The sequence below is a fragment of the Artemia franciscana genome, chromosome 1 (assembly GCF_032884065.1).
Source record: "Artemia franciscana chromosome 1, ASM3288406v1, whole genome shotgun sequence".
Lineage (NCBI taxonomy): Eukaryota > Metazoa > Arthropoda > Branchiopoda > Anostraca > Artemiidae > Artemia > Artemia franciscana.
In genome coordinates, this window is record NC_088863.1 from 62,472,391 (window position 1) to 62,500,081 (window position 27,691).

At 34.6% G+C, this 27,691-nt stretch overlaps 1 protein-coding gene and 1 long non-coding RNA gene across 2 annotated transcripts; one reads left to right on the forward strand and one right to left on the reverse strand.

Moving 5' to 3' along the window:
• The first annotated feature begins 228 nt into the window (after positions 1-228).
• Positions 229-12,709, forward strand: LOC136032525 (uncharacterized). The gene is made up of 2 exons (XR_010618742.1): positions 229-336; positions 12,421-12,709. It is a non-coding gene; the product is annotated as an uncharacterized LOC136032525 (long non-coding RNA).
• LOC136032510 (sialin-like) lies at positions 1,782-27,531 on the reverse strand. Its single transcript, XM_065712817.1, has 5 exons — positions 27,356-27,531; positions 22,736-22,868; positions 12,553-12,708; positions 8,869-8,954; positions 1,782-2,102 (listed from the first exon to the last, which is right to left on the reverse strand). The coding sequence occupies exons 1-5, from the start codon at positions 27,386-27,388 to the stop codon at positions 1,878-1,880; spliced, it is 633 nt and encodes a 210-aa protein (XP_065568889.1). The 5' UTR covers positions 27,389-27,531; the 3' UTR covers positions 1,782-1,877.
• Between the last annotated feature and the right edge of the window lie 160 nt (positions 27,532-27,691).

Sequence of the window (27,691 nt, forward strand, 5' to 3'; positions counted from 1 at the left end):
GGTCCTGCAACATTTCCAGCCAATTGGACCTCCAAGAAAAAACCTACCCCCCTCCTCTTACCTCACTTCATGAATCGTCAGTATAAATTATACTTCTAACTAAATCCTTTTCCATGTCAAGTCTTTGCCTGTGTGTTATTGCGTAAGTGAGTGCCGAGATACTGAACTCGGACTGCAATGAACTTTTATTTGATTCATCTGGTTAGTTGCAATTTGTCTGTTTAAGAATATAAAAGGGATTTTTTCGTATTTGGACACTTTATTGGAATAGGAAATTAGTCGCCAACAAATTGGTGTCAGAAGTGGGATACTAAGACACGTTTCATTTGTGACAAGGTAAATTTTTATTCAAGATTGGTGAACTTCGCCGTGTGAAAAAATTAAAATAAGTGAAAATTCAGTTAGTTTATTTATGGTTTTTTCTTAACACTCAATGTGAATTTCTATTGAAATTTAATTAATGAAAAGATTAATTACTTTATTTAATTAATAATAAAACATCAATGTGCGATAATTATATTCAATGGTCACGAAATGTAAAAAATGGAAAAATACAAAAAGCAATATTACTACAACATTGAACTTTAGTTAAAAGTAATATTAGAAAATGAAATCAAAGAAAAGAATAAAATTATTTCTGATTTAAAACTTCAATTTAATAGTGTACAAATAAAGATATTACTGAACTTATTTTTTTTTAAATCAAGCAATGTTTCATGGAGGATGAGCCAGATTTACCAATATTATTTAAAAAACAACCAGAAATTAAATTAAAAAATAAATTTCAACTAAAAGTGAGGAGTAGCCTTAAAATTCAAAATGAACCAATTTTTTTCCGTATATGAAGGGGCTGCCTCCCTCCTCAATACCTTGCTTTTTGCACTAGCATTTGAGTGTTTGTCCGATTAAGATGGACTCCTGAAACACAAAGACGTTTAATTAGATTAGGAAGCTTTTATGTAAGTGCTAAGAAGGTTAGCGCAAAGAGCAGGGTATTGACGGGTGGGGGAGCCCCTTCATACACGAAATTATTCCTGTTCATTTCGAGTTTTGATGCTGCTTCTTATTTTCAGCTGAAAAAACTTGTTTTAAGGGGACAAATTTAGGGGAAAGTCCATTCACAACCATTATTAACAACTTTGAAAGACATAACACGACTTTAAACAGCAAACCTGATCCTCGACATGTTCGATAAGTTTGAGCTCGAATAGTTCGAGCTTTCCAACACCCAAGCCGGTATAAAGCAATGAGGAACTTTATTATACTACCCGACAATTGGGCCCGTTCTTCCTTTATATCTTAGGGTTCTTTTATTTTCCACATCATTTATTATGTGTTTAATACAATTAGTCTGTGTTTTTTTTTTACCCCTTTCACTCCAAGAACTTTATTTCCAACTATTAAAGAGATGTTTATCTATATATCTTTATCTCCAAAATGCGTTCAAAGAATGTGGGAAGAGGGAAAGGGTATTCCTTCTTCAGGTCCCTTTGACTTCGTGGATTTTTCTGGAGGTATGAATGTATTTTTACGGGTTTTTCAAGAAATTGAGAAAAAAAAGATTTTAATCATGTTTTACCAGCCAACCAATAGGAACTTAAAAACAAAATGATATATTACTGTAATACACACAATCACGCTCTTTTATTCGGAAACCAACGTGATATCTGCTGAGTACTCGAATATTCTCCAAAATGAATATTCAGGCTTGTCAGAGTTCGGCTCCAGCCTCTTTCATCTTATTTACAACTAATCTTAAGGAAAACATAAGAAATTGAAAATACCATAAAATGAAATTTTATTTTATAACATAAGAATAAATTGACACATGACTAATAAAATGCAAATTTGGTACATACGCCTATTAAAGGGGATAGTCAATGCTCCTTTTTTAAGTCCTCGCTACTGGAATGTACACTCATTGATTCGTTGATGATACCTTTTTCTTGGGGTTCATTAATATTTCCTATTTCACTGTCTTCTTCCGGAATTTTGTTCCAGGGCTGTTCGGTGGCCGATCCGAAGAATAAGAAGAAAATTGCGTCAGCTCCCAACACTACCGCAGCCATTAAAAACACTAAACGCCATGCTTCGATTGTTTGCTACAAAGAAAAGAATAAAGATTATTGTACGAAAATACTTAGTTTGTATTTCAAATTATATGATTGATGCCAAACTTTGTTGGTTCCAACCCACTTAGGAAGCGAAATTCTGACTTAGCTTCTGAATTTTCCAAAAATTGTCATATGATATTATCTAAGTGTAATCATAAGCTTGAGAAAACTAGAAAAACAGCTTTTTGGCATTAATAAAACTTTTATATTCAACCTTTTCCTCTTTGCCAAAAACCTTTACAATGGTGTAGATTTAAAATGGTGGGTTTTAGGCAATTGCCAAGTACCTATATAGAGGTTTGCTGTCTCTCTTGTCCTAAATGCTACAAACTCTAGTTTTTCAGATTTTTCTTTTGTATCCAAGTTTCGTCCTCAACTATGTGAAATTTATTTGTCCAATGGTTTTATTAGTAGACCAAAGAAATTTTCTTTTTAGCGTTTTATTCATTTTCAAAGCAATACGAATAGCATTGCTTACAGTAAAGAGCCATAAGACTTCAAAGTAATTTTTTTCGTTCAAGTACCCTTCATAAGGAAGGGGTTGTCGTATAAACTTAGGAAGCAGTTTAGTTCAAAATAGTCCTAGGGTTAAATATTTAAGCCTCTAGGTTTGACGGCCCTTACAACCACAAGAAAAGGGCTGTAAGTTATACTAAATGGCCATTGTTGATATTTAAGGATTTATATTTGAAAAAGAGGGCATATTTGATCTTAGGTTTCTAGAAAAGTTATTGTAGTAAGGTGAAATTGTAAGAAAAAGTTGAGAGGAATGCCGAAAACAATCAAGTCACAAAATGTTCTTACTGGTTGTCAAAATTGAATAACAACAATATCTAAAGACTAAATCAGGCTGTTAATATGAAACTTCGGAAAAAGTTAAGGGGTATGTAAAATTAAATCAATATGTACTATATACCCTTTGTTTATCAAAAGGAGGGATGTACTATGTCTGAAGAACGTTTGAGGTGTATTAAGTTGAATTTTCCAGAATATATTGAGAAGGAAGTTGAAAAGTGGTTGGAGAGACCTCAGCTCCCTTCCCATGTCCTTTTTAGTAGTATTCTTCAAAGAAGATCCAATCAAATTTTTGAAATAGCCATCTTGTTTAAAATAATCTGTAAGTCAAAGTGCTATGCCTATGGAAATGACATAACCACCCACAGCTTTTGAGGGGGTTTCTAAACACAATCAAAATACACTACATAGGTTAATGAAAGCTGTCATATAGCTAATGATAGGCTCAGCTGTCAAAATGAAATAACATCAGTATCTAAGTAACAGCTGACGGTATTGAGTTGAAACTTTCAAAGTAGGTTGAAGAAACCTTGAAGACGGATTTGGAGGGAGTCACCTCCCCTCCCCCCTGTTTTTTTCCAGGTGAACCCTCTGCTTAACACTGATCGAAATTAAAAATTTTCTTTTGGTTCAAACTAGTCAAAAAGTCTAATAGCTATGTCTGCAGGGATGCCACGACCACCTCAGTCCCAGGGAAAAGATTTTAAAGCATTGAGCTTGCCCATTGTTATAAATGCAGAAATTATCATTTAAGAAAGGAGAAATATTTGATTCCGTTTTCATCCAAAAAGGATAAAGTTATTAAGGTGAAATTTTGGAGAATGTTCAGGGGTGTGCTAAACTAAAAGACACTATGTGTGTCCAATTTAGCAAAAAGGAGGATCTGCAATATCTTAATAACAGCCGTGGGTGTTAAGTTGAAAATTTCAGGACATGCTGAGGGAGTGTTGAAAAGTGGGTGAAGGGTCACCTTCCCCACCGCCCTTTTTAGCCGCAATTTCTCTAAAAACATTTGGTGAAAATCCTAAAATAGCCAGACCGTTGAAAACAGACTAAAGGTCTAGTATCTATGCCTATAGGGATGACAAAGCCCTCCCCCTCACTTCTTTTGAGAGGCACGTTATACACAATCAAAACCCACGGTATGTATGCATGTTGTCAAAACGGCTTATCAACGATCTCTAAGAAACACCTGAGGGGACTGTTCTAGTCGTCCTTTTAAGGGTTAGAATTATCAGAGGGAAACTAGCCCCCTTGTTCTCTTTTTCCCCTAAATGCAGACTGCCAAAATTTTAGGATAGCCATTTTGCTAAAAAATGGTCCAAAGTCAAAATAACAATGTCTCTGGGATTGAAACCCCCCACAAACACAAACACAGGCCCCGGAGCAGTGGCTGGTATAACCTGCCCATTGTTAATGTATCAGGTTTTATGCGGAATGGAGGGATGTTTGATCCTGGGTTTCCAAAAAAAGTTTGGTTGTTAAGGTGAAACTTGGGAACTGTTGAAAGGGATGCCAAACGGAATCAAAACACACTATGTGCTTACTGGTTCTCAAAAGGGATTATTAGCAATATCTTAGGAATGGCTGAGGATATTAAGTTAAAATTTTAAGGTATGTTGGATGGATATTGAAAAGTAGCTGGAGGGTAAGGAGAACCTTCCCTCCTTGCCATTTTTAGCTACCCTCTCTTTTAAACACTGATTGAAATTTTCATTTTCTTCAAACTAGTCAAAACATCTAATAGGTACCCTCCGGAGATACCATGCCACCTCCCCAGCCCTAGGAGAAGATATGTAAATTATAAAGTTTTCTTTTAGTTTACATGCAGATTTATTCATTACGAAAAGATGATTTGTTTGATTCTGGGTGCATTCAAAAAAGCTAAAGCTATTAAGCTGAAACTTTGGAGAATGTTCAGGGATATCCTAAACTAAATGAAGTGGTAGTATTTGCATTCATTTTATCGAAAAGGAGTATCTGCCATATCTTAGGAACGGCTGAGGGTATTAAGTTTAAACTTTCAGGACATATTGAGAATGATTTTGAAAAGTGTTTGAGGGCCAGTAGCTTCCTTCCCATGTCCTGTTTAGCTGCCCTCCAACCAAAATCATTCAAAAAATTTTTTAAATAGCCATAGTTTTCAAAATAGTCTAAGGGTCAAATAACTATGTCTGCAGGGATGACATTGCCCCCCCCCCCAGCTTTTGAGAGGAATGCCAAACATAATAAAAAAGACTATGTATGTCAAAGGGGCGTGTCAGTAATATCGAAATAACGTTTGAGGGTGTCTGTCGATTGGAAATAAGAGGTTCTAGTGCTCTTTTAGATTCAAGGTCATTGAAGGGAACCTAGTCCCCCTTGTATCATTTCCCCCAAAAACACATCCCATCAAAATTTAAGGTTACCATTTTCTTTAAAATGGTCCAAAGGTCCAGTAACTGTGTCTCCACGTTTGACAAAACCCCCTAAGCCCCAGGGCAAGTTTTGTAAGTTATGCAAGCTGCCCAGTGTTAAAATATCAATGTTTGATCTTGGATCTCCCAAAAAACTCTGGATATTAAGGTAAGACCTCAAAGAAGCGTTGACAGGGATGCAAAATGCAACCAGAACACACTATGTGCTTGCGAGATCTCAAAAAGGAACATCAGTAATATCTAAGGAACGTCTGAGGGCAATAAGTTGAACTTTCAAGGTACCCTGATGAAATATTGAAGAGTGATTAGGGAGTACCACGTCCCCGTCATTCTCCTTTTTAAGTCACCCCTCTCCTCAACACTGATTAAAAATCTCAAATTTTCATTTTGTTCGAACTAGTCAAAAGGTCATCTAAAGGATTCCATCCCCCTACAACTCTAGGGCAAGGACTGTATATTATAAAAGTTTTTCATTGTTTACATGCAGAAGTTATCATTAGATAAACGGGAAATTTTTTGTAGGAAAAGGATTGGAAATTCTGTACATATGATGACAGATGCCAAATGAATGCCACGTGGGTGGGGGGGGGGAAGCCGCATAATGTCATGGTGGCTTGAAGTGTGTTTTGGGCACCATGAAAGGGTGTGCTTACCAAAACCACGAGCTAACGAAGTTAAAGCATAATTTATTATTAAGAAAATGTGTAAAAATAGTTTAGAAATTATTAAGGGTGTAAGAGGGTGCAGTATTTCAGCCATTCAGTGTTATAGCTGGGAATTGGCATGGAACATCGCAATATAACAATGAAATGACAGGATTCCGCTTTTCAAATAAAGACAATAGTTAGTTTTAGATGTAAATTTATTTTTCTGAGGAAAAGGTTGAAAAACCATAAGGTGCAATAATATGCTCCAAGTGGGTGTCATAGGAGCTGATATATTATGCCACGCTGGCCTGAATTGTTAGGAGTCACCAGAAGAAACACTAATGATGATTTTTGGATTAAGTTTAAACGATCGATTCTAGGAGAAACGAATATTTGTGCAGAAAAATGCCCAAGAAATACCATTTGTGATAATGCCTGCTAGAGGGTGCCGAATGTTTGCCATTAAGTGTCAAAGGCTGGGGATTGTCAAGGATCATCACAACCTAATAATGAAATGGCAGGTTTCCGCTGTTCAAATAAAAACAATGGTCATTTTTTAGTTTATGAATTTGAAAGAACATGTTAAAAAACCCTCAGGTGTGATAATGTGCCCCAGAGGGTGTCATCGAGGCTGGTACATTATGCTGCACTGGCAATTAATAAAATTATTTATTTAAAAAATCTTCACTTTTCATGAACTTAAAGTTAAGACGTTGATGTTTGAACATCAATGAAAATATGCAATCAATGTTTCAAACTGCGGTTTTTGTTTGTTCAAGATCAGCCTCTAATATAAGTGTTAAATTCTGTGTAGTGAAGAGGAACAGAAAAACTTTTGATTATGTATGAAGATGTACCATATTCTAACCATAACGGTACTCTCAATTTTATTTTATTTCTGGTACCACATTCAGGTTTTAATAGAGTAAGAGACTCTATTACTAAGAAATGCGCTATAAAGCATTAGATAACACTCTATGAAGTATTACTTAACAAACGAGTGAATATGAAATTTAAGTGATCTCTAGTAATCGATTTTCGCCTCTGCATGTCAATTATAGCAGCCATATGGGATCACACAATTCATTTAATCATTCTAGAATTCGAATACAGAAAATTCTCCTGTAGTGCAATAGGTAATTTTGTGAAATATATTAGCCGAATCAAAATTGTATATAGACTTTCAAGGTCCAACTGGTTAGCACCCTATTCCACTGAGGGGGAATCCTAATTTTGACACAAAATCTTTGGAATATAAAGGTTCCCTTATAAAAACGCCGTGAAATTAAATGAAACCTCAAAAAAGAAAAAAAATGCCGTGTTAGAGATTTAAAACAATTAAAGTATTGTTTAATATTCCACAGGTGTATCCTCCTCATTTAAAAGTGGGGATTCCCCACCGGCCCTGAAGAAACAAGTCCCATTAGAATGCGCCATCCTTAACACTAGTAAACATTCCCTATTACGTAACAACCAAAAATAAACAAACCCTGTTAACAAGCACCAGTGTCTTGAAGAAGTTTAAAAACAACTGTCTGGATCTGGAAGGCATAGGCGCCTTGTAAAACTTATTATGCTGTTACTACTGTTACTCAATACTAAAACTGGCTAGTTTTAAAACAACATTAAACCACAGCCAAGAGAGAGCTTGTTTGACTGACTTTATTAAAACAGTATATATTAACAAAAATATGGTTTTGATCCTACTTTTTAGTGCTACAAAAAACAAAATCTGGCTTGACCATGTTCTACGCATGGCATCACAAAGATTGTAAGTTATCCTATGCGGGGTAAAAATAAGCAATAGGGATCCAAACGCGAAAGGATCCAAACGCGGCTAAAACATCATGGAAGAGGTGAAAAATAAGCTTTAAATATATTGAAGTGAAGGAGGAATACACACAACTGTCTTTTCCTCTGATGACTTGATGCTACAGTAAGTTGCTAGGAGTAGTGGTAGCAGTAATTGTAGCAGTAAGGGCGCCATTGCAACAAATTTGTTTATTTAATAGTTATCTACTATTTTTAAACAGTTTTTATTAATAAGTTTTTATTAATAAATAGGCACATTAGCTCTCTTGGTGCAATCCAGTAACTATGACCTTTTGGAAAAATATTAAATAATATAATACTACGTGTCTTGGGTGTTTGCATTAAGTGGATAAATTCGATTAAAAGATTTATAGAGCAAAAATTAATGTGGCTAATAAAAAATCATATTCAATGAGAAACAGAAAGACAGACAAAGAATACGGAAACAAGTCTGGAGGGCATTTAGTCAAAAAGTTTCAGTCAGTCAAGCAAGATAAATGTTGCGAAAAAATCTTATGTTGCAACACTTTTTGATATTTTAAAAACTAAATAAAAACTAACTACTGATTTTCAACTTGGATATTTATATTAATTTACAGGAAAGTTTAACCTTTATAAGGGCCCAAATCCTGGAACTAGGCGTATATGTAAATTTTCTTCATTCTGATTCAGATGTTCAGTTTAAAATTATATGAGCAAGTTGTTTTCTTTGGATTAGACTATTGGAAAGAATACTGAAGTGGGGGGGGGTCCTTCGTATTCCCCTTACTGTATAATAAGATTACAGGTGATATTTAGGTTAATTTTGCACCCCTTCTAACATTTTCAAAAAATTAAATAAAGCTATAATTTTCATCTTGAACCTTCTTATTAACTTATAAGAAAGTTTAACCTTTCTAGGGGCCAGAATCCTCGAATTAGGAGTAGAGGTAAATTTGCTTCAATTCGATTCAGATGTTAAGTTTAGAATTACATGGTCACGTTGGTTTCTTTGGATTAGGCTATTGGGACGAATACTGTAGGGGGGGGGGGGGCTTCGTGGTATTCCCCTTATTGTAAAATAAATTGACAGTTGATACTTACATTATCTTGAACTATTACTCCAACCAGAGGGGGTCCGAACCATGAGGGTATTATTCCCAATCCATTTGTTATTCCAAAGAGTAATCCTAGAAGATGTTTTTTTCATATATGAAAAAGTAGAATAACAATGATCAGTCTATCAAATGTGTACTTAACAGGAGAGATTCCATAATCTTCTATCTAATTATATTAATTGTGTTCGAAAGTTGGGATAAGTAAAACTATATCATTGTCACAAATTAAAGCAGGCTTTCGGCTTGGTTATAAAAACAGCTGTTTTGTTTTGGTTTAACAGGTTTAAAAGAGATACAAAAAAGAAAACATTTATTTGAATTTAAATTAGCATTGGGTTCCAATGGTTACATAGCTATTATATAAAAGTGAATTTGCTTGCATTTTTATTTTTGCAGTATTTAGATTTCTTCAGTAAGCAGGATACGAAGATTTTTTCAAAAGCAAGTATAAGCGAAATACTTATACTAGCTAAATCTGCTTGGCAATGCGTAGTACCCGAAGCGATTCCCGCTGCAGCAAGGTTGGCTGGCAAGTTTGCTACTTGTCCCTGTAAAAAACACCCAGCTACTGAAACGTCGATTCGACGCCCTATTCAATAGCAATGGCTCAGGAGGATCTTTATCCTTATTCTTTAGTATAAGTAAAACTCCCTCAATATTACATATTAAAGTTAGTCGTTTACTTGGTAATTAAATAAAAAAACTAATTTTTTTAGCTGAAAGTAAGGAGCGACATTAAAACTTAAAACGAACAGAAATTACTCCGTATATGAAATGGGTTGTCTCCTCCGCAATTCCTCGCTCTTTACGCTAAAGCTTTTAATTGTAGTAGAATTGTGGCAAAAAATACAAAATTCCACATTTTTGTAGATAGGAGCTTGAAACTTCTACAATAGGGTTCTCTGATACGCTGAATCCGATGGTGCCATTTTCGTTAAGATCCTACGACTTTTAGGGGGTGTTTCCCCCTATTTTCCTAAATAAGGCAAATTTTCTCAGGCTCGTAACTTTTGATGGGTTAGACTAAACTTGATGAAACTTATATATTTAAAATCAGCATTAAAATGCGATTCTTTTGATGTAGCTATTTATATCAAAATTCAATTTTTTAGAGTTTTGGTTACTATTGAGCCAGGTCGCTCCTTACTACAGTTCGTTACCACGAACTGTTTGATTAGCGTCAAAGATCGATCAGGGCATAAACAAAGGATTCATTCAGTTCTGTTTGGTAGGACAAAAGGAAATAGAAAAGAAGAAAAGAGATATAGAGAGCATTAGCATGCGCATAAGCATAATACTATATTCAGTTTTCTTTTGAAGGACAAAAAGAAAAAGAAAAGAAGAAAAGATATATAGAGAGCAAAGAGAGTATTTGCAAACGCATAAGCAAGATCTATAGAAACCATGAGCATAATTCTTTACTCAATTTTCTTTTGTAGGACAAAAAAAGAGAAAAGAAGAAAAGGTATATAGAGAGCAGAGAGAGCATTAGCATACGCATAAGCAAGATCTATAGAAACCATGAGCATAATACTTTACTCAATTTTCTTGTGTAGGACAAAAAGAATTATGAGGTTCCGATAAAGATATATCTATTAGGCAAAAAAAATTGTAAAACAAAAATAATTGATAATATAAATAATAATTAAATAATAATTAATAAAATAATTAATAAAACAAAAAAGTAAAACAATAAAACAAAAAATAATTCTTGTAAAACGAAAATGTATCCTCAGATTTCAGAAATTCTAAACACAAAACAATTATAATTCTTACAAAACAAAAAATAATTCTAACAAAACAAAAATACATCCTAAATAATTTTCTTTTTTACATTTTGAAGGTTTTATGTTTGTTTTTATTATTCCTTCTATTCAAAAGCTGAGGCATGTAAAAGTACCTAATTAAAAACCATTCAACTTCTGGTCTAGTGATTAGCTTTTGGATTATGTGGAGACCTTACACAGAACTATTCAATTTTTTTTGTTAAAAAGGAATTGAGAAAAAAAGAAAAGTTCCAGCGCATGTATGCTTGTTTCTTTTTTCAGATTTGGAATTTCGAAAATTCTTGTTGAAAAGGCCCTCAGAGCTAAAGTTATATTATTATTGCACCTTAATGAACATTCTGACTTATTATGTAGCATCATGACTAGAAATAAAGTTGGAACAAAAATTGAACTCGGTCTTTTATTGGAACTTCGGAATAGAGAGAGAAAGAGAGAGAGAGAGAGAGAGAGAGAGAGAGAGAGAGAGAGAGAGAGAGAGAGAGAAAGAAAACAAACCTAGGTAATGAGGACGGGAGTTTGGGAAGAAAAAACTCCCTCGTACTGATCCTTTTCATGAGGAGTTCTTATCTACATAATTTATTTTTCTTGAACTAAATAGTTAATACAGATGATTTACACAAAAATAAAATGCATTTATGGAAACCATCACATAGAGCAATTCCCAACCTCTTGGAAATGAGAGTGTAGGAAAAACAGCACCAAAAGAGGAGGTTGATAGAAACTCCCAAGTCAATCCTGGTAAGAAAAAACTACTCCCTGTATTAGTTCATGCCCCCTAGGACACTCCCTGGTGGGGCTTTTCATGGCATATAATTCTCATACCCCAATTATAAAATTCCGCTATGCTGAAAGTTTCCTATTTAGGTATCTCTTGTTAAGCTTTCCGAGTTGCTAGGCCTTACAGGCTACGAACCACTAACGCACAACAGAATATATAACGCACAACTGAATAATAATATTTCCTTCAATAGAGACTTGGGAGAATATTCACTAAATGCTCTACACACATATTTGATTAAAAATGACCTTACAAAATATTATAAAACACCAATAGATATTATCACAGAACCTGTCACCAATAGACCTATCAGATCAGCAGCCAAAAAAGGCAAGATTGGCATTAAGAAAGTGTTTTTAGATCATTTTCTGTCATTTCAATGAATTGCCTCGTTTCATCACAATTTATTTGTCAGTCGTGGTTGAATTTCGCTGAGGTAAGGATGCTGGGACTGTTTTGAAAAAATTTTCTTCTTAGTTTTATTGATTTTATTCTGATGTGAGTTTTGTCTTCTTATATATTATGGCATTGCTGAGGACGGCCCTTGGACACAGGGTAGAAATATTCATTTTAATTTGTTTCCCACTGTCTTGAGAAATTCCCTACTGTTCTTCTTGTTTTTGGTGTTTAAGAAATAAATAATGTTAGAAAAAGAGTGAAAAAAAGTATTTAAGTTATTTATTCTGCCCATATAGCACGTGTATAGGAATTTTTTTGAATTATGATGTTTGGAGGGGAGAGGGAGAATGTAACTTCAAAAGAATAGCTTCAATGGACGAACTATGCACTTAACACACTTTAGCGCACCACAGCTAAAGGAACATTTTCGAAAACTCGTAAAAAGACTTTGACTTCCTGGAGAACGGTTTACTTTGTAAGAGTACCCAAAGTATTTTTGCAAATTATAATATAAATTTGAAATTTTCACAAACGCTACGATTAGCTTCACTATACCTTATAATTTTTCTTATAGACAATGAAGCCTAAGTGGAAGGGGAACAGTAGGAAAATTATATTATCATTGTCAAAGTAGTCTATTACATGAAATGAAATGAAAAAGCTTCTAACTTCTGACATAAACGAACACAAAATATGAGAACAGTACCTGAGTAGTTGGGAGCAAGATCAATATGGTTGATAAACCATCCACCATAAACTGCTGCTTGTAAAGATTGTCCCAGTGCCAACATTGCAATGACCAATGCTAAGTTACAACCAGAGAATGCAACAACCACAAGGGTAAGAGCTGGTCCAAAGTGCCCTGAAAAAGGATAGATGTAAATTACGTAACAAATGAAGCAAAGATTTTAACTATGACGTGCAAAAATTTGAACTTAGAACCGAGGTAGGTCAAGCAGCTCTTTAGATTTTATCGATAAATAAGCTTTTAAAACAGTTTCAATTTTTTGTAACATGGTTCAGTTTGGACTTTAAACCACTAGAAAATATTAGCTCGATGCTCAGGATTCGAAGCTCATTTCTAAAGGATAGTTAGGCATAATTGGGGTAAAAGTTCTGGGCAGCTTGTGCCTGAAAAGTTTGGTTCTCATCAACATCTAAAGTTTTATGTCAAGGCCACATTATAGCCAAACATGTCGGTGAAATCAAAATTACGCATGATTACAGTGCCAATTATGTTCTCGAATAGAACATTTTTCAATTTTCAAGCATAAAATTATTGACCGAATCAGAAACTTGATTTGAATCTTGATTAAATCATTGAATCAGAGTTGAGTTTTAAGACATAATCATTAAAACTGAAAAGATGGGAACAGTGGTATTTTATATTTGATAATAAAATAACAAATGTTAAGAAAATATAGTATTAGTAGAAAGAAGTAGGGAACAAACGAGCGTGCAAACTCTGTAAATTAATTTCCTGCAATTTTAATTTTCCATTTCTGAAATACAAGTGTAGCACTAAAATCAAGAAAAATGCCATGGCATAAGTAAAATTTGGCTTTTTTTAATCGACAGATGTGACTATGATATGGATTGGGCATCAGTCTAAGTTTAATTAATTAATTTAAAAAAAAAAAAATCGGAAAAATATTTCAAGCAAAAGTAAAAACCTACATTAAGCCAAACATGAGTAGATCATTTAAGTAGATCAGTATTTAAGTAGATCAGATATATAAGTAGATCAGTATTTAAGTAGATCAGATATATAAGTAGATCAGTAGCATCATTTTACAAGGATAGAACTACCTACCATAAATGACAATCATAAGCAAATGGAATGCAAAAGGAAAGGAATTATATACTCAAACGTCAGACTCAAAATGAGCAGACACCACCACAAAGAAGAGCAGGGCCCGTGACCCTATTCTACAGGCCAGAAAATAATTTGTCCTTTACTGAAATCAAAAGTCGAAAAAAAATCGTGGAATAAGTTTTAAAATTTTATTTCTGCTTGTTTTTAATTAATATTGTATTTTTAATTGGCTATGTAAATAATATTTCAATTTTTTTTGGCTTATCATTAGCAGCGCAATAGCGCTGCCTGAGTAAAGAATGATGTGGGTACAATGCTTTTTTCTTGTTTTTCTTTTGGTTTTGGACCAGGGCACTTCGTATCGAACTATTCGTCGTAGAAACAAAAGAGCTCATTCGATTTAAATTTGCAAGGGCTAGTGCCCTTTTTAATAGTTGAAAGTGATTTGAGGCCAACTAACACCTCTCCCACGCCCACCATTTCCCCAAACACATCCATTCAAAATTTTGAAATAGTAATTTTGTTCAACGTAGTTGAAAAATCTAGAAATTATGTATTTGAGGATGAGAACTCCCCTACAGCCTTTAGGGCATCTAAAGTTCAATATAGAAAGTGTGATCGTATTCACTTCGAAAGGTGCTCACAGGATTGATCATCAGAAGTTTTAGTGCCTTTATTAAGATTCAGAGTGATGAGAGGTGCCCCCCACAGCTTGTACTTTCCCGAAATGTGTAAAATAGAAATTTTGAGGTGGCCTTTTTGAGGTGGATTTTGTTGTCGTAAAAACTTCGAACAGGGCTCATTCGACTAGAAATTGAAAGGACTAGTGCCCTTTTTAATAGTGGAAAGTGACTGGAGGGCAGCCAGCTCCTCTTCCAAGCCCACTATTTTCTCAAACACATTAAAAAACATTGAGATAGCCATCTTGTTAAACTTAAATGAAAGGTTCGGAAATTATGTCTTTGAGACCCCCCTCGAGCCCTCTGGGCAAGGGTTGAAAGCTACGCTCTGGCATATAAGGTATACATATATATGTATACATATATATTTGTATATATATATATATATATATATATATATATATATATATATATATATATATATATATACATATATATATATATATATATATATATATATATATATATATATATATATATATATATATATATATATATATATATATATATATATATATATATATATATATATATATGGAAAGGGCGATCGTATAAACTTCGGAGAGGGCTTGGTGGATTAGTAATAAGAAGTTCTAGTGCCCTTTTTAAGATCTAGAAAGGCAGAGAGGGCAGATACCTTTTATTTTTTCCAAAATGCATCTGATAGGTTTGCTGTCTTAAAGACTTCGAAAAAAGCATCTGATAAAGACTTCGAAATACATCTGATAAATTTCTTTTAGAAGGCCTTTGGTGCCGTAGATACTTCAAAAAAACTAATTCGATTGGAAACTGGGGACAACCAACACCTCCCTCACACCCCCTCCTTTCCTGAAATAAATCCCATCAAAATTTGGAGATAGTCATTTGTTCAACGTAGTTGAAAGGTTTGGAAATTGTGTCATTGAGTATGACAACCACCCCAAAGCCATCAGAAAAAGGGTCGTAGGCTATGCCCTGGAGACATGCAAAGTATATACAGAAAGGGTGATCGTCTAAACTTTGGAAAGGGCCCATTGGACTAATAATGTCACCGTCCGTTTCCCCGAACACATCCAATCAAAATTTTGAAATGGCCTTATTCCCCAACTCAATTGAAAGATCCTGATATTATGTCTTTAAGGATGACAATCCCATCACAGGCGTCATGCTAAGGGTCGTAAGTTACGCTCTGGGGGCATATAAGGTTTTTATAGAAAGGGTTGTCATATAAACTTTGGTGGGGGATCATTCGATTGGAAATCGGAAGGACTAATGCCCTTTTTATTGGTCAAAAGTAATTGACCCCCCCCCCCCTATATCACATCAACTTCCAAAACACACCTAATAAAAAATTTTGAGATAGTAATTTTGTTCAGCGAAGTTGGGAAGTCTGGAAATTATGTCTTTGAAGATGACAGCCACCCCATAGCCTTCAACGCAAGGATGATTGTAGGTTATGCCCTGAGGGCATATTTGTTTTTATGGAAAGGGTGGTGGTAAAAACTCTAGAATGGACTCATTTGATTGGAAATCAGATGTTCAAGTGTCATTTTAATGAGTCAAAGTTATCACAGGGCAGTCATTCTCCCATGACGTATTTTCCACAAATGCATCCAATAGAAATTTTGAGATTATCATTTGTTCCAAAATAATCCGAAAATCACATAAAAAGTTTTTTGGGGTTGACAAGACCTCCAAGAGTCTTGGGGTAAGGGTTGTAAGTTAAGCTTTGGGGTATATAAAGTTTTTATGAAAGAGAGGGGGTTCGTTTGAACTTTAGAATAGGCTCATTTGATGGATGTGTGTAGTTCTAGTTGTCTTGCAAGAATCTAAAGTCATTGAGGACAACTAGCTCCTCCCTGACATCCTTTTTCCTGAAACGTATTCAGTTGAAATTGAAAGATAGTCATTTTGTTACCAATAGTCTAAAATTATGCAACTATGTCTTTAGGGTGGACACAATCCCTAGACCCCATGGGCAAGGGGTCTAAGTTATATTCTGGGGGATATAAGACTTTTACGGAACGGTTGGTTGTATAAGGTTTTGATCGGATGGAGCTCATTTGATTGGAAGTCAGAACTTTCAGTGCCCCTTTTAAAATTCAAAATGAATGGAGGGCCATCCGTCCCCCCTCCCAAGCCTACCATTCTCCAAAATATATCCAACTGAAGTTTTAACAGGTCTATTTTGTTCAGCCTTGTTGAAAGGTCCAGTGATTCTTTGGGGACGTCAACCTTCCTAAAGTCCTCAGGACAAGGGCTGTAAGCTAGGTAAAACGTTCATTGTTTACATATGGTATATTTAAAAAGGTATAACTTTAATTTCCAAGAAGTCAAAGAGTATTGAAGTGAGCCTTTCAGAGAGTGTTGATGGGAGTTTTGAACTAAGTCAAAACACGTTATGTGTAGGCTATAAGGATTGTCACAAGTGTGTAACACAAAAATAACTGAGTATATTTAATTTGGAAATTTTAGGAAATGATAAGGCATGTAATCAAAAAGACAATATTTGCATGCTACTGATGATACTACAACTACCGCCACTACTATTACAAGACAGTCTTTTAATTACTGTATTGAAGGTAAATTCAAACTAAATCAAAAGACACTATGTGCAATTGTCAAAATAGCGCATCTCAAGAATTGAGTTGGGTATTAAATTGGAACTTACATAGAATGCTTAAAGAGAAACTTCGTCTCACCAAAAGGCAATAATTGCACACTACTGGTAATATTACTGTTACTGCTATATATACTACAACTGCTACTACTCCTTGTATTGCAACTACTTGTAAGGTTAAGAGCATTGAGACAAAAATTTCAAGAAGTATACGAAGATCAGGTTACCAAAATGACATACCAGCAATGTCATAGCGATGGCTATTTCTAATAGATTGAGACTTCAAGGACTGAATGTGAGGGATGTTCTACAGACCAAAAGACAATAAACTCCTAATGCTAGTAGTACTACCGTTATTCAATAATTTTACTAGTAAAATCAATACTACTACTGTGACTACTATTACGATTATACCTAAGCTTATGAAGGTGAAATTTTCAAGGAATTTTGAGGGGGAACGTAAACTGAATCACAACATGCCATCTGTGCCCTTAGTTTACTTGCCTAAGTGCGCCCTAGCCTGCGCAGTTGCAATAGTTATAGCAGTATTAGTAGCAGTATACGCAACACTGGTTTCTTCAACATCCCCATCAATACACGCTGAAAGTTTCATCTAAATCTATCAACCGTTCCTGAAGCATTTTTGATGCGTCTGCTCGACAACTTGTGTGGGCATAGTGTGTCTTGATTTAGTTCCCAAACTTTTTGCCTTAATATCCTTAGTTTTAAGAGCAGTAGTAGCAGTAATAGCTGTAGCATTAATTGCAGTAGCCTCAGCTTTAGTGGCAGTAATAGCAATGAAAGTAGTAGTATTATGATGCAAATATTTTCTTTTGTTTAGTTCAACATCTCTCACAATAAACTCCAATTTTTTAAATTCACGCAGCAGACTGATCCTAAGATATTGCTGTTACATCCTTTTGGCATCCTGCATACAGACGACATGTTGTGATTCAGTTCACCTTCACCCCCAAAATTCCTTGGAAATTTAACCTTCATACCCTTAGGCACAGTTTTAACAGTAGTCACAGTGGTAGTATTGATGTTACTAGTATAGTTACTGAACAGCGGCAGAACTACTAGCATTGCTAGTATTAAATTATTGCCTTTTGGTCAGTAAAACATCCCTCTCATTCAGTCCTTGAAGTTTCAACTTAATAGAACTAGCCATTACTATGGCATTGCTGGTATGTCCTTTTGATAACCTGTATTTTCGTATAATTCTTGAAATTTTTGTCTCAGTGCTCTTAAACTTACAAGTAGTTGCAATACCAGTAGCAGTAGCAGTTTTAGTAAATATTGTAGTAACAATAGTATTAACTGATGTGTGCAATTATTGCCTTTTGGTGAGACGATCTTCCCCTTTCAGCATTCTTTGTAAGTTCCAATTTAATACTCAAATCAATTCTTGAGATACGCCATTTTGAAAATCGCAAATGCATATCTTTCTAAATAACATGCCATGCCATACCATGTGTAAACAGTGAACGAATTGCCTAGCTTACAGCCCTAGTCCTGATGACTGTGGGGAGGTTGACATCCCCAAAGATATAATTACTGGACTTTTCAACAAAGCCGAGCAAAATACATCTCTTAAAATTTTAATTGGATATATTTTTGGAGAATGATAGGCTTGGGAGGGGGTGCTGATGGTCCTGAATTCATTTTCGACTATTAAAAAGGGCACTAAAGCTTCCGCATTCCAATCAAATGAGATCCATCCGATCCAAAGCTTATGCAACCAACCGTTCGGTAAAACTCTTATGCCCTGAGGAATAACTTACAACCCTTGCCCATGCGGTCTGGGGGATTGTGTCCAACCTAAAGATATAGTTGCATAATTTTTGACTATTGGTAACAAATTGACTATCTTTCAATTTCAACTGAATGCGTTTCGGGAAGAGAGTATGTCAAGGGGGGCTAGTTGCTCTCAATCACTTTAAACTCTTGAAAAACAACTAGAACTATACATTTCCAGTCAAATAAGCCTCTTCTAAAGTTCAAACGACCTCTCTCTCTTCCATAGAAACCTTATATGCCCCTGGGGCATAACTTACAACCCTTACCCCCAGACTCTGGGGGGTCTTGTCAACCCCAAGAACTTTTTATGTGACCTTTGGAGTAGGTTGTAATAAATGATCATATCAAAACTTTTATTGGATGCATTTGTGGAAAATACGACACTGGGGGAGCAACTACCCTCTGATCAGTTTGACTCATAAAAAGGACACTAGAACATCTAATTTTCAATCAAACAAGTCAATCCTGGAGTTTTCACCACCACCCTTTCCATTAAAATATATATGCCCTCGGGGCATAACTTACAGCCCTTGTGTTGAAGGCTGGAGGGGAGGGAGAGGGCTGTCATCATCAAAGACATAATTTCCAGACTTCCCAACTTCGCTGAACAAAATGGATATCTCAAGATTTTTGATTATATATATTTGGGAGTTGATGTGCGTGGGGGGGACTCGTTACCTTCCCATCCTTTTGACTAATAAAAGGGGCACTAGCCCTTCCAATCTCTAATCGAATGAGTCCCCACTAAATTTTATTTCATCACCCTTTCTATATAAACCTTATATGCCCCCAGGGCGTAACTTACAACCCTTATCCTGACGTCTGTGGTGGATTTGTCATCCTTAAAGACAAAATTCCCTGACCTATCAGTTATGTTGAAGAAAATGGCCATCTCAAAATTCTTATAGGATATGTATTGGGAAATGGGTGGCTAGATCACCAATCCAATGGGCCCTCTCCGAAGTTTATACGATCACCCTTTCTGTATATACCTTACATGTCCCAAATGCATAATAAAAACCCTTTTCCACAAAACATATTTTCAATGAAAAGTAAAGAGCCCTATCTAGCAAAAACGAGCAGAAATAAAGTTAAATAATCTACAAAGCGTAAAACTACCATAAACCACTGTCAATAAATAAATAAAACTCAAAACAAACAAGAACTTTAATGAATGGCCGAGTGAAACTAAAAAATAGCAGAATTTAACATGAGTAGGGCTGTTAGCCCCAACGCCTTCTCATGACCAGAACATGATTTGCATTTTGCTAAAAACAAAATGCATTTTAATTGTTTTCACTTTTTTTACTTTCATAAATAAAAATTTTTCAAACTTTTAAGGAACAAATATCTGTATATGTCAATTAAACTGTCAATCCATGGTTATTTGTTCTTTTGTTTTTCAGTAAAGTGTAAATTATAATCTTTTCTTGAGAAGGCATGAGGATTATCAGCGCTAGTCATGTTAATTTCTGCTCATTTTGAGTTTAACTCGGCTATTTATTTTAATAATAGTATAATTAAATATGATTGTTTAATAATATTTTAATCATATTTTAATTTAATTTTAATAAATTAGTAGAAGTTGTGGACTAACAATAGAAGTAGTAGCAGTTCAACACTCCCGCTTATGAATGGAAGAAAAAAAAAATTAAATTCTCTAGAACATATAAAGAAAAAGAAAAATAGAAAAAAGCAGCACAAAGAAAAATCCAAAGAATTCAGAGCATCTTAATATTGTCCAATATGTCATGTTCGGCAAATCATTACTTTGCTTTTATGCGACATATCCCTATAACACTGTCTCGAGTAAACTGGCTCGTAATATCTTCTTACATTTGAGGACTTCAAAAAAACTAGTTTCTGGAAAACCATTCTTGAAAACTAAACTTTCTTTAGTTGTTTTAGAGAATCAAAATCGTGTGTAAAATTTATTGATTCCATGGCCGTTAAAATTGTATTGAGAACTTTAAGAACTATTTTCTAAGTTTTTACTAATTTTTTCTGTATATAATCCTCTATTGTTACATATATTTTGTAATTCGAGTTAAGGACTAGTTTTCCAGAATTCTTCGAATATATAGAAACATCACATACCACTTTGTTTGAACACAAATTTGAAAAATATATTGCTTAAATATTTTGTTCATTTGAAGTTTCACTTTTCCTCTTTACTTTCATTGGAAAAATGTCTTTCTTTAAAAATTTATATGTGTATAAACTAAAATGGATATCGATGGGACGGATGCAAAAAAAAGAAGAAATGAGTGTAGATAAAGGCGCCGTCCCTTAAAATTTCTTATCAAAGTTTCTTTGCTTAAATGAAATAAAATTGTAGTTTTTAAAACTTTGACACAAACTAAGACAAAGATAGTTTAGACAAAGATGCATCATTCCTTGTATCTTTTTATTTTTTATCCCAGCCTCGTCACATCGAATGGATGATGGAGAAAATCTTGGAGAACTCTTGGAGTGGAGGAATCGGGATGAAGCTTGGTGGGTAGAATAAGCAAATGTCCTTGATACGTGATTGACATAACCATACTGGATTCACTCTCTTTGGGGGAGTTGGGGGGAGGGGTTCAGTGATTTGGTGATTTTGCTTCTGGACGTGCTAGGACGATGAAAATTGGTAGGCGTGTCAGGGAGCTGCACAAATTGACTTGATAAAGTCGTTTTCCCAGATTTAACCATCTGGGGAGCGAAAGGGAGTGGAAAAATTAGAAAAAAATAGGTATTTAAAACTTACGAGTGGTTGATCGGATCTTAATGAATTTTGATATTTAGAAGGACATCTTGACTCAGAGCTCTTATTTTAAATCCTGACCGGCATTAAACCTCTGATTTTTCTTTTAAATCAATCTTTTGATTCTTAGAATTTTGTTAGAGCTCATACCATATGAGCTCTTGGCTCTTAGCTCTTCTTGCCTCGTCACAAGTGCCATATGAGCTCTTAGCTCTTGTTCTATATAGATGTTTGTTTTTGTTTGAAATAATTAATATAAATGGAAATTATAGGAATTTTCAGCTTTTTTGCCACAGCCACCTCACATAGAACAATTGATCGCAGCAGGTTAAGTAGTAACTCATTCTATAGAAAACAGTGCCCTTTTTAAACCAAATTGATAAGAGTGTACCCTTAATTTTGTTTTCAGCCACTCTGTTTCCCAGCATTGATTTCGGTCAATATATCAAGATAGTTGCCTTAACCAAAACGGTCAAATTGCATTGAAAAATACATAAAAGGGAACATGAAGCGTGCAGTTCCGGGAGTAAGGGCATCAAATTACACATATAGCTAATTTAAAATAGGCTCTACTGTCGCTATTCCATTCAGTTCCATTTACAAGACTACTCCCACCAAAACTTTTTACTACAACTGCTCCTTTTAAGGACAGGTAGATATGTCACCCCTAGCTGAAATCAGAACCATGAAATCGGTTTTAGTCTGTATAAACAGTGGACCAAAGATGGCCTGTTTTGACTCAAGTGGGAGCCCTAATATTTTTGGTGATGTCTGTAATAATTAGTTTTAATTTCATCAGTCATTTTGAGCTCTTTTCGTTTGAGGTTTGAAAAATTTATGCTTGTAAGAATGCAAGTTGACCATATATAATTTAAATTGTAAAAGTTTTCAGGTTTGAATTTTTGTGTGATTTAACTGGTGCTCATTTTGAGTCTTAATATAGCTCTTTACTTTTCTTTGAAGAATGTAGTTCTATATCTTGAAACGAGGGAACAGTAAAATAGCGCCTAGTTAAAATGTGCTTGGTGTCTTTGGTTAATCACTTCAATATTTCTATGTGAGACATGATTTCTTGATTTTAGCCATCATTTTTTGAAAACGTTTTCGTCTTTCGCTGACAAAACTTTGGTATCTGCTCATCAACAGATACTTCTAAAATAACAATAAATCATACGTAGTTTATAAAATATCTTTTGACTGAAAAAAAATCCAGAAATATCAGCAAAAACAAAAAGAACTTGTACATACCAAACATAGTGAAGACTTTACGCACCCAAATAGTTTTCATCCATCCTTTTCGCTTGCAAAGGTCGGCCAGTGGACTTGCAGCCAAACTTGCAAACCATGATAATAGATAAGGGAATGAAGTAATCAAAGAATTCTGAAATAAAACAGATTAAAATTTATGGTTATCACTAAAATTAGGTCTTTGGTAGTTGATCCAGTGCTTTTTTGAATGCTTTTTGGAATATAAATTTACCGAAATTTATACCGCATAATACCAACAAATAAAAGTGAGCATTATATTATCAGGCTGAATATAAGAGGTAAAGGAGCTCTTTGTGATATTTGGTAATTTCAGCAATTAAATCACTTCTTAGCCATAAAAAGTTCCTAGTTTGGGTCCAAAAAGAGACTCCTAGGAATTTTTTTTTTCTGTGTATCTCTTGGTTATAACAGCCATGGATATTTTATGTAAAGATAAATATAGTTTTGATTCTTATGATTTCAAGTATTTGGTTCCCAGTCAACTCGGGTTGAGGTTATAGATGATAAAAGATTTGTTTTCAGATTTATGCTATTAAATAATTAATGGCTTAAGTCTTCCTATCCTAACCATTTTAGAAAGTAATAACCCCACTGGTGCCCTCTCTGATGTGCTAACATGCAATCATCGGTCTGTATTTTCCCCCTAACACTGGAATCAGAAACGAACAACCCCGATTTCAGATACTAAGCACATCTTCTCTGTCTTTCTAAATGCAGCTATCTCCCCATTTCTTTCTAGCTATATCTTTCCCTCTTTTTTATTAAGTCATAGCAAATTTATTCTGCATCTCCATTCAAAAGTACAGTAATTGCCGCATTCAAAATTATGGAAGTGCAAACTGGAAATATGCAATTATGGAAAAATCATGGAAACAGGCAAACTGGACATTTTGATGGAATAAAAGTTCACAAAAAGAACATCAGTGACTTGCTAAAATACCTGCTGAACAAATCCAAAAACCGTCCCATTCTGTGATAGTGAACCAAATAAACTAACTAAAATGGAATTAAGGAAAATTTTCAAGATCAAGTGCGGTAGTGCCAGCTGAAGAACTGTTGATTTGGAGGGTACCCAAAGTAACCGAAAAATAATTACTGTTTCCAAGCCTGACACTTCTGCAACCGAGAATGCGCTTAGTAGCTGTAACAGCTCCATCTCCACTAAAGTTAATAGTCGCGCTCATTTTGTAATCAATGAACGTATTCCAAATGGTAGGGTGTCTGATGATGTCAAAGGTCTTGTGCCAAACTGCAGCAAAATATAACAAATTGGCAAAATCAAATCTTACCGACTGAAAATTGAAACATGAATTTTTACTGGGAATGAGTCTCTAAAAGTAATTTAAAGGTAAAGGTAAAGGATACGGCATTAGACTTTACAGTCCGTACCGGCGGTGCTGATCTCCGTTTCTTGGCCCTTCAGCCAAGAAGTGCAATGGGGGGTTGGGGGCCAGCCAACCTCTGCTTTTGCACACCCATCCTGTTTAACTTCCCCAGATTTTTCCAGGTACCCATTTAGAGCTGGGTCGACTCTGACTAAGCTTACAGAGTCACGCCACTGACCCCTGTCCCAAACCGAAAAATTGGGTACACCGGGATTCGAACCCGCGTCCTCTCAGACAAGGGGTCCCGAATCCAGCGCAAAGTAATTTAACCAATAAAAAAAAACTTTTTTTTAACTAAAAGTAAGGAGCAACATCAAAAACCAAAACGAAAAGAAATTATTCTCTATACACAAAGATTGACTCTTTCCTCAATACCTTTCTCTTTACGCTAGGACTTTTAGAACTTTCACAAAACCTTTATATTCTAATTAAATGACCCCTATGTTTCAAGAGTCGTTTCTAAAAAACTGGCACAAACAGTCAAACTTAGTGTAAAGAGCAAGGCATTGACGAGCGGGACAACCGCTTCACATATAGAATAATTTCTGGTATTTTTGAGATTTAATGTTGCTCCTTACTTTCACTTCAAAAACTTGTATTTTTAAATTTAGGTTCTGGCCGTTTCTTATAAAATCAGGCTTATCCTCCATGAAAAATCTCCCTCCTTACGGGAAACTCCCCCGTGGATATTTCCTCTCACGTAAAATACAACCAACTGTCTAAAATTCCTTCCTGGAAGTTCTATCGTTGCTGGAAATCCCTTCCCCCTCCCCCTTCAATTTCTTGCCAACGATTTAGCCTGAAAAAAATTTCTTGGCCTGCTTTCGCTTGAAGAATACTTTTATTCTTAATCATTTTCTTGGTCACTCCGGAAACCCTGCATTCGCCGGAAATCGCATCACGATAAAATTGCTATGAAAAAAAAAATGTATACTGATTGGTGGTAAAGTCTGACTTCTTCAGTTTTCTTGCTTAAGAATTAGTATTTACGATTTTAATTATAATTTAGGACAAAATTAGAACATATAGTCAAAAGTAGAATTGCTTAATGAGTTTTTAATAATATTTCTACAACAGAATTTGGATGGACGAAAGGGGTATCATTATTTATATGGATGGAAATTCTGCTTGACTTTTTACCTTATTTGCGGAAGTGAGTCTTTTCTTGATGTCATGGCGTCCAAGTGGACCTTAAATTAGAAGTAGTGCCTTTGTAAAATTACGTTTTTTTCATTGGACCTTTAACTTTTTCCACCTCTGTTTCCTTTAATTGTTCAGGTGATGGGACTAAACATTCTCTTTCTTCAAACGATTTATCTAGTACAGGTTTTTATTTTTTAAAGATGGGGTAGGCATTGATAACCACCTTTGTTTAGTTTAATTGTTTAGGTGCTGGGAGAAAAACTTCTTTTTCTTCCAACGACTTATCTAGTCTAGGTGCAAACTGTTCAAATAGGTTCAATGTTCAAAGGTATGAATACAAATTGCCGGGCTTAGGTTTTCTCTAATAAAGGTATGGTATACATTGATGATCTTATCCATGTCAAAATACCAAACCAAATCCTCATCAAAACATGAAGGACATGTTTTGATTGCAGATGTCCAGGTTGAATGTCACTTACTCGTTCACATGTTCGGTCTTGCATGTGTACTAATCACGTGTGTCTTTGCTCTTCATTTTTCATTTTTACATGCTGCCACTGTTCTTCTAATTGCGTGTGTATTTGCTCTTTATTTACATTTTTGACTCGATCACATAATCGGTGTCGCATGTCTTCTAACCACGAGTATCTTTGCTCTTCATTTTTCATTTTGACACGTTTATAATATATATATATATATATATATATATATATATATATATATATATATAATGAAAAGAGAAATCACCAATGCTACAGCACAAACACACACACACAAAAAAAAAAAAAAAAAAAAAAAAAAAAAAAAAAAAAAAAAAAAAAAAAAAAAAAGAGACAGAAGGAGAAAAGGAAGACTGTTTTCCTAAATTAGTGATTAATATAGACCAGCACTTGAATGAGGCCTTAACCCTACTCATCCATACAATCACATAGGTCATTTTTTTAATTTAATTACATATTAGCTCAAGTGTCATTATATATATCAAAGTAAAAACTTTCATTAGTGCTTACTTAGGTCAATAGCTTTACCATAGAGAAGGTTCAACTTGTATCCTTCTTCTTAAATGGAGAGTCTTATAACCGCTACACTGTGATTTCTGAAGGAGGGTATCCTAGCTATCGTTATGATACTTAAAAACATTTCTTTGTGACAAACGCATATTGAACACATATCGTATTATGAATTACATATTCGAAACTTCTCTCTTATCCTTAGCATAGCGTGGTCTGAATCTTTCTTATTAAAATGAGACTGTCATCGCTGTTGTGCCGTAAGACCTAAAAGTTTTGCTTTGTAAATAGCGATCCTCACTGCAGAGAAGACAACACTCAATCGTCTGTTTCTAAAGAAGAGTACCATTACCACCGTACTGCGATAGCTAATAAGCAGCCATAGTAATGAGGCACAGATGTTTTAACTACACCAACCTAGACTTAAAGGTTAAACCTTGTTAGTAGAAGGCAATCAGTGGAACCCCACAGTAGCTGAAGATTGATCGAGGCAGTCTTGGGCCTCTGTTCAGGGACCTCTGGAACTTCGGCCCTCATAAACAAGGGCCGAACCTTTACAAGGTCAATGCTCAAGCCTTGGACCCGTGAATGCCTGTTATCATAGCATAACTTCAATTTTTTTTTGGTTTTAGTTTTTTTTAAGCATATATATATATATATATATATATATATATATATATATATATATATATATATATATATATATATATATATATATATATATATATATATATATATATATATATATATATATATATATATATATAGTTGGATATTGAAATTTTCAACTTTCAAGTTCAACAAATTATAAATTTCTTCAATTCAAATGATTGCATAGACACGCAAACAAAAATTCAAAACCTGACAGACAATCCCAGCCCTGAAAAATTTACAGGGCTTATAAAGTGTGACGGTCTCTTTCAATCGTAACTCTAGTAATTTTCGTTTCGTGGAGTAAAAATAATACGAATTTCTGATCCAAGACAAATTTGAAGTATTGATTTGGATTTTCCTTCGAATTTCTTAGAAAAAAATCTTGAAAGTATTAACCAAATACTTACACTCTTGATGTCAAATCCAAAAATATTTTTCATGTAAATGGGGAGCTCAGTAAGCAGGATCAGAAATCCCCAATTATGACCAATATTGCAAAACAGAATAGCATAAAATGGTAGCGAAGTAAATATTGACTTCCATGGCACAGATGCAGACTATAAGAAAGTAAATATTTATAAAACAAAAATATAAGATAATCCGACTCTATATACAAGTATCTAAATAAAAAAAAATTAACTGGACAAAAATTAAAATAATATTTTCGTTATTAAAGGTTATATAAATGCCAAGTCTATACTTCATAATCATATTAACAGAAATATAAATCTACGACATGAGAG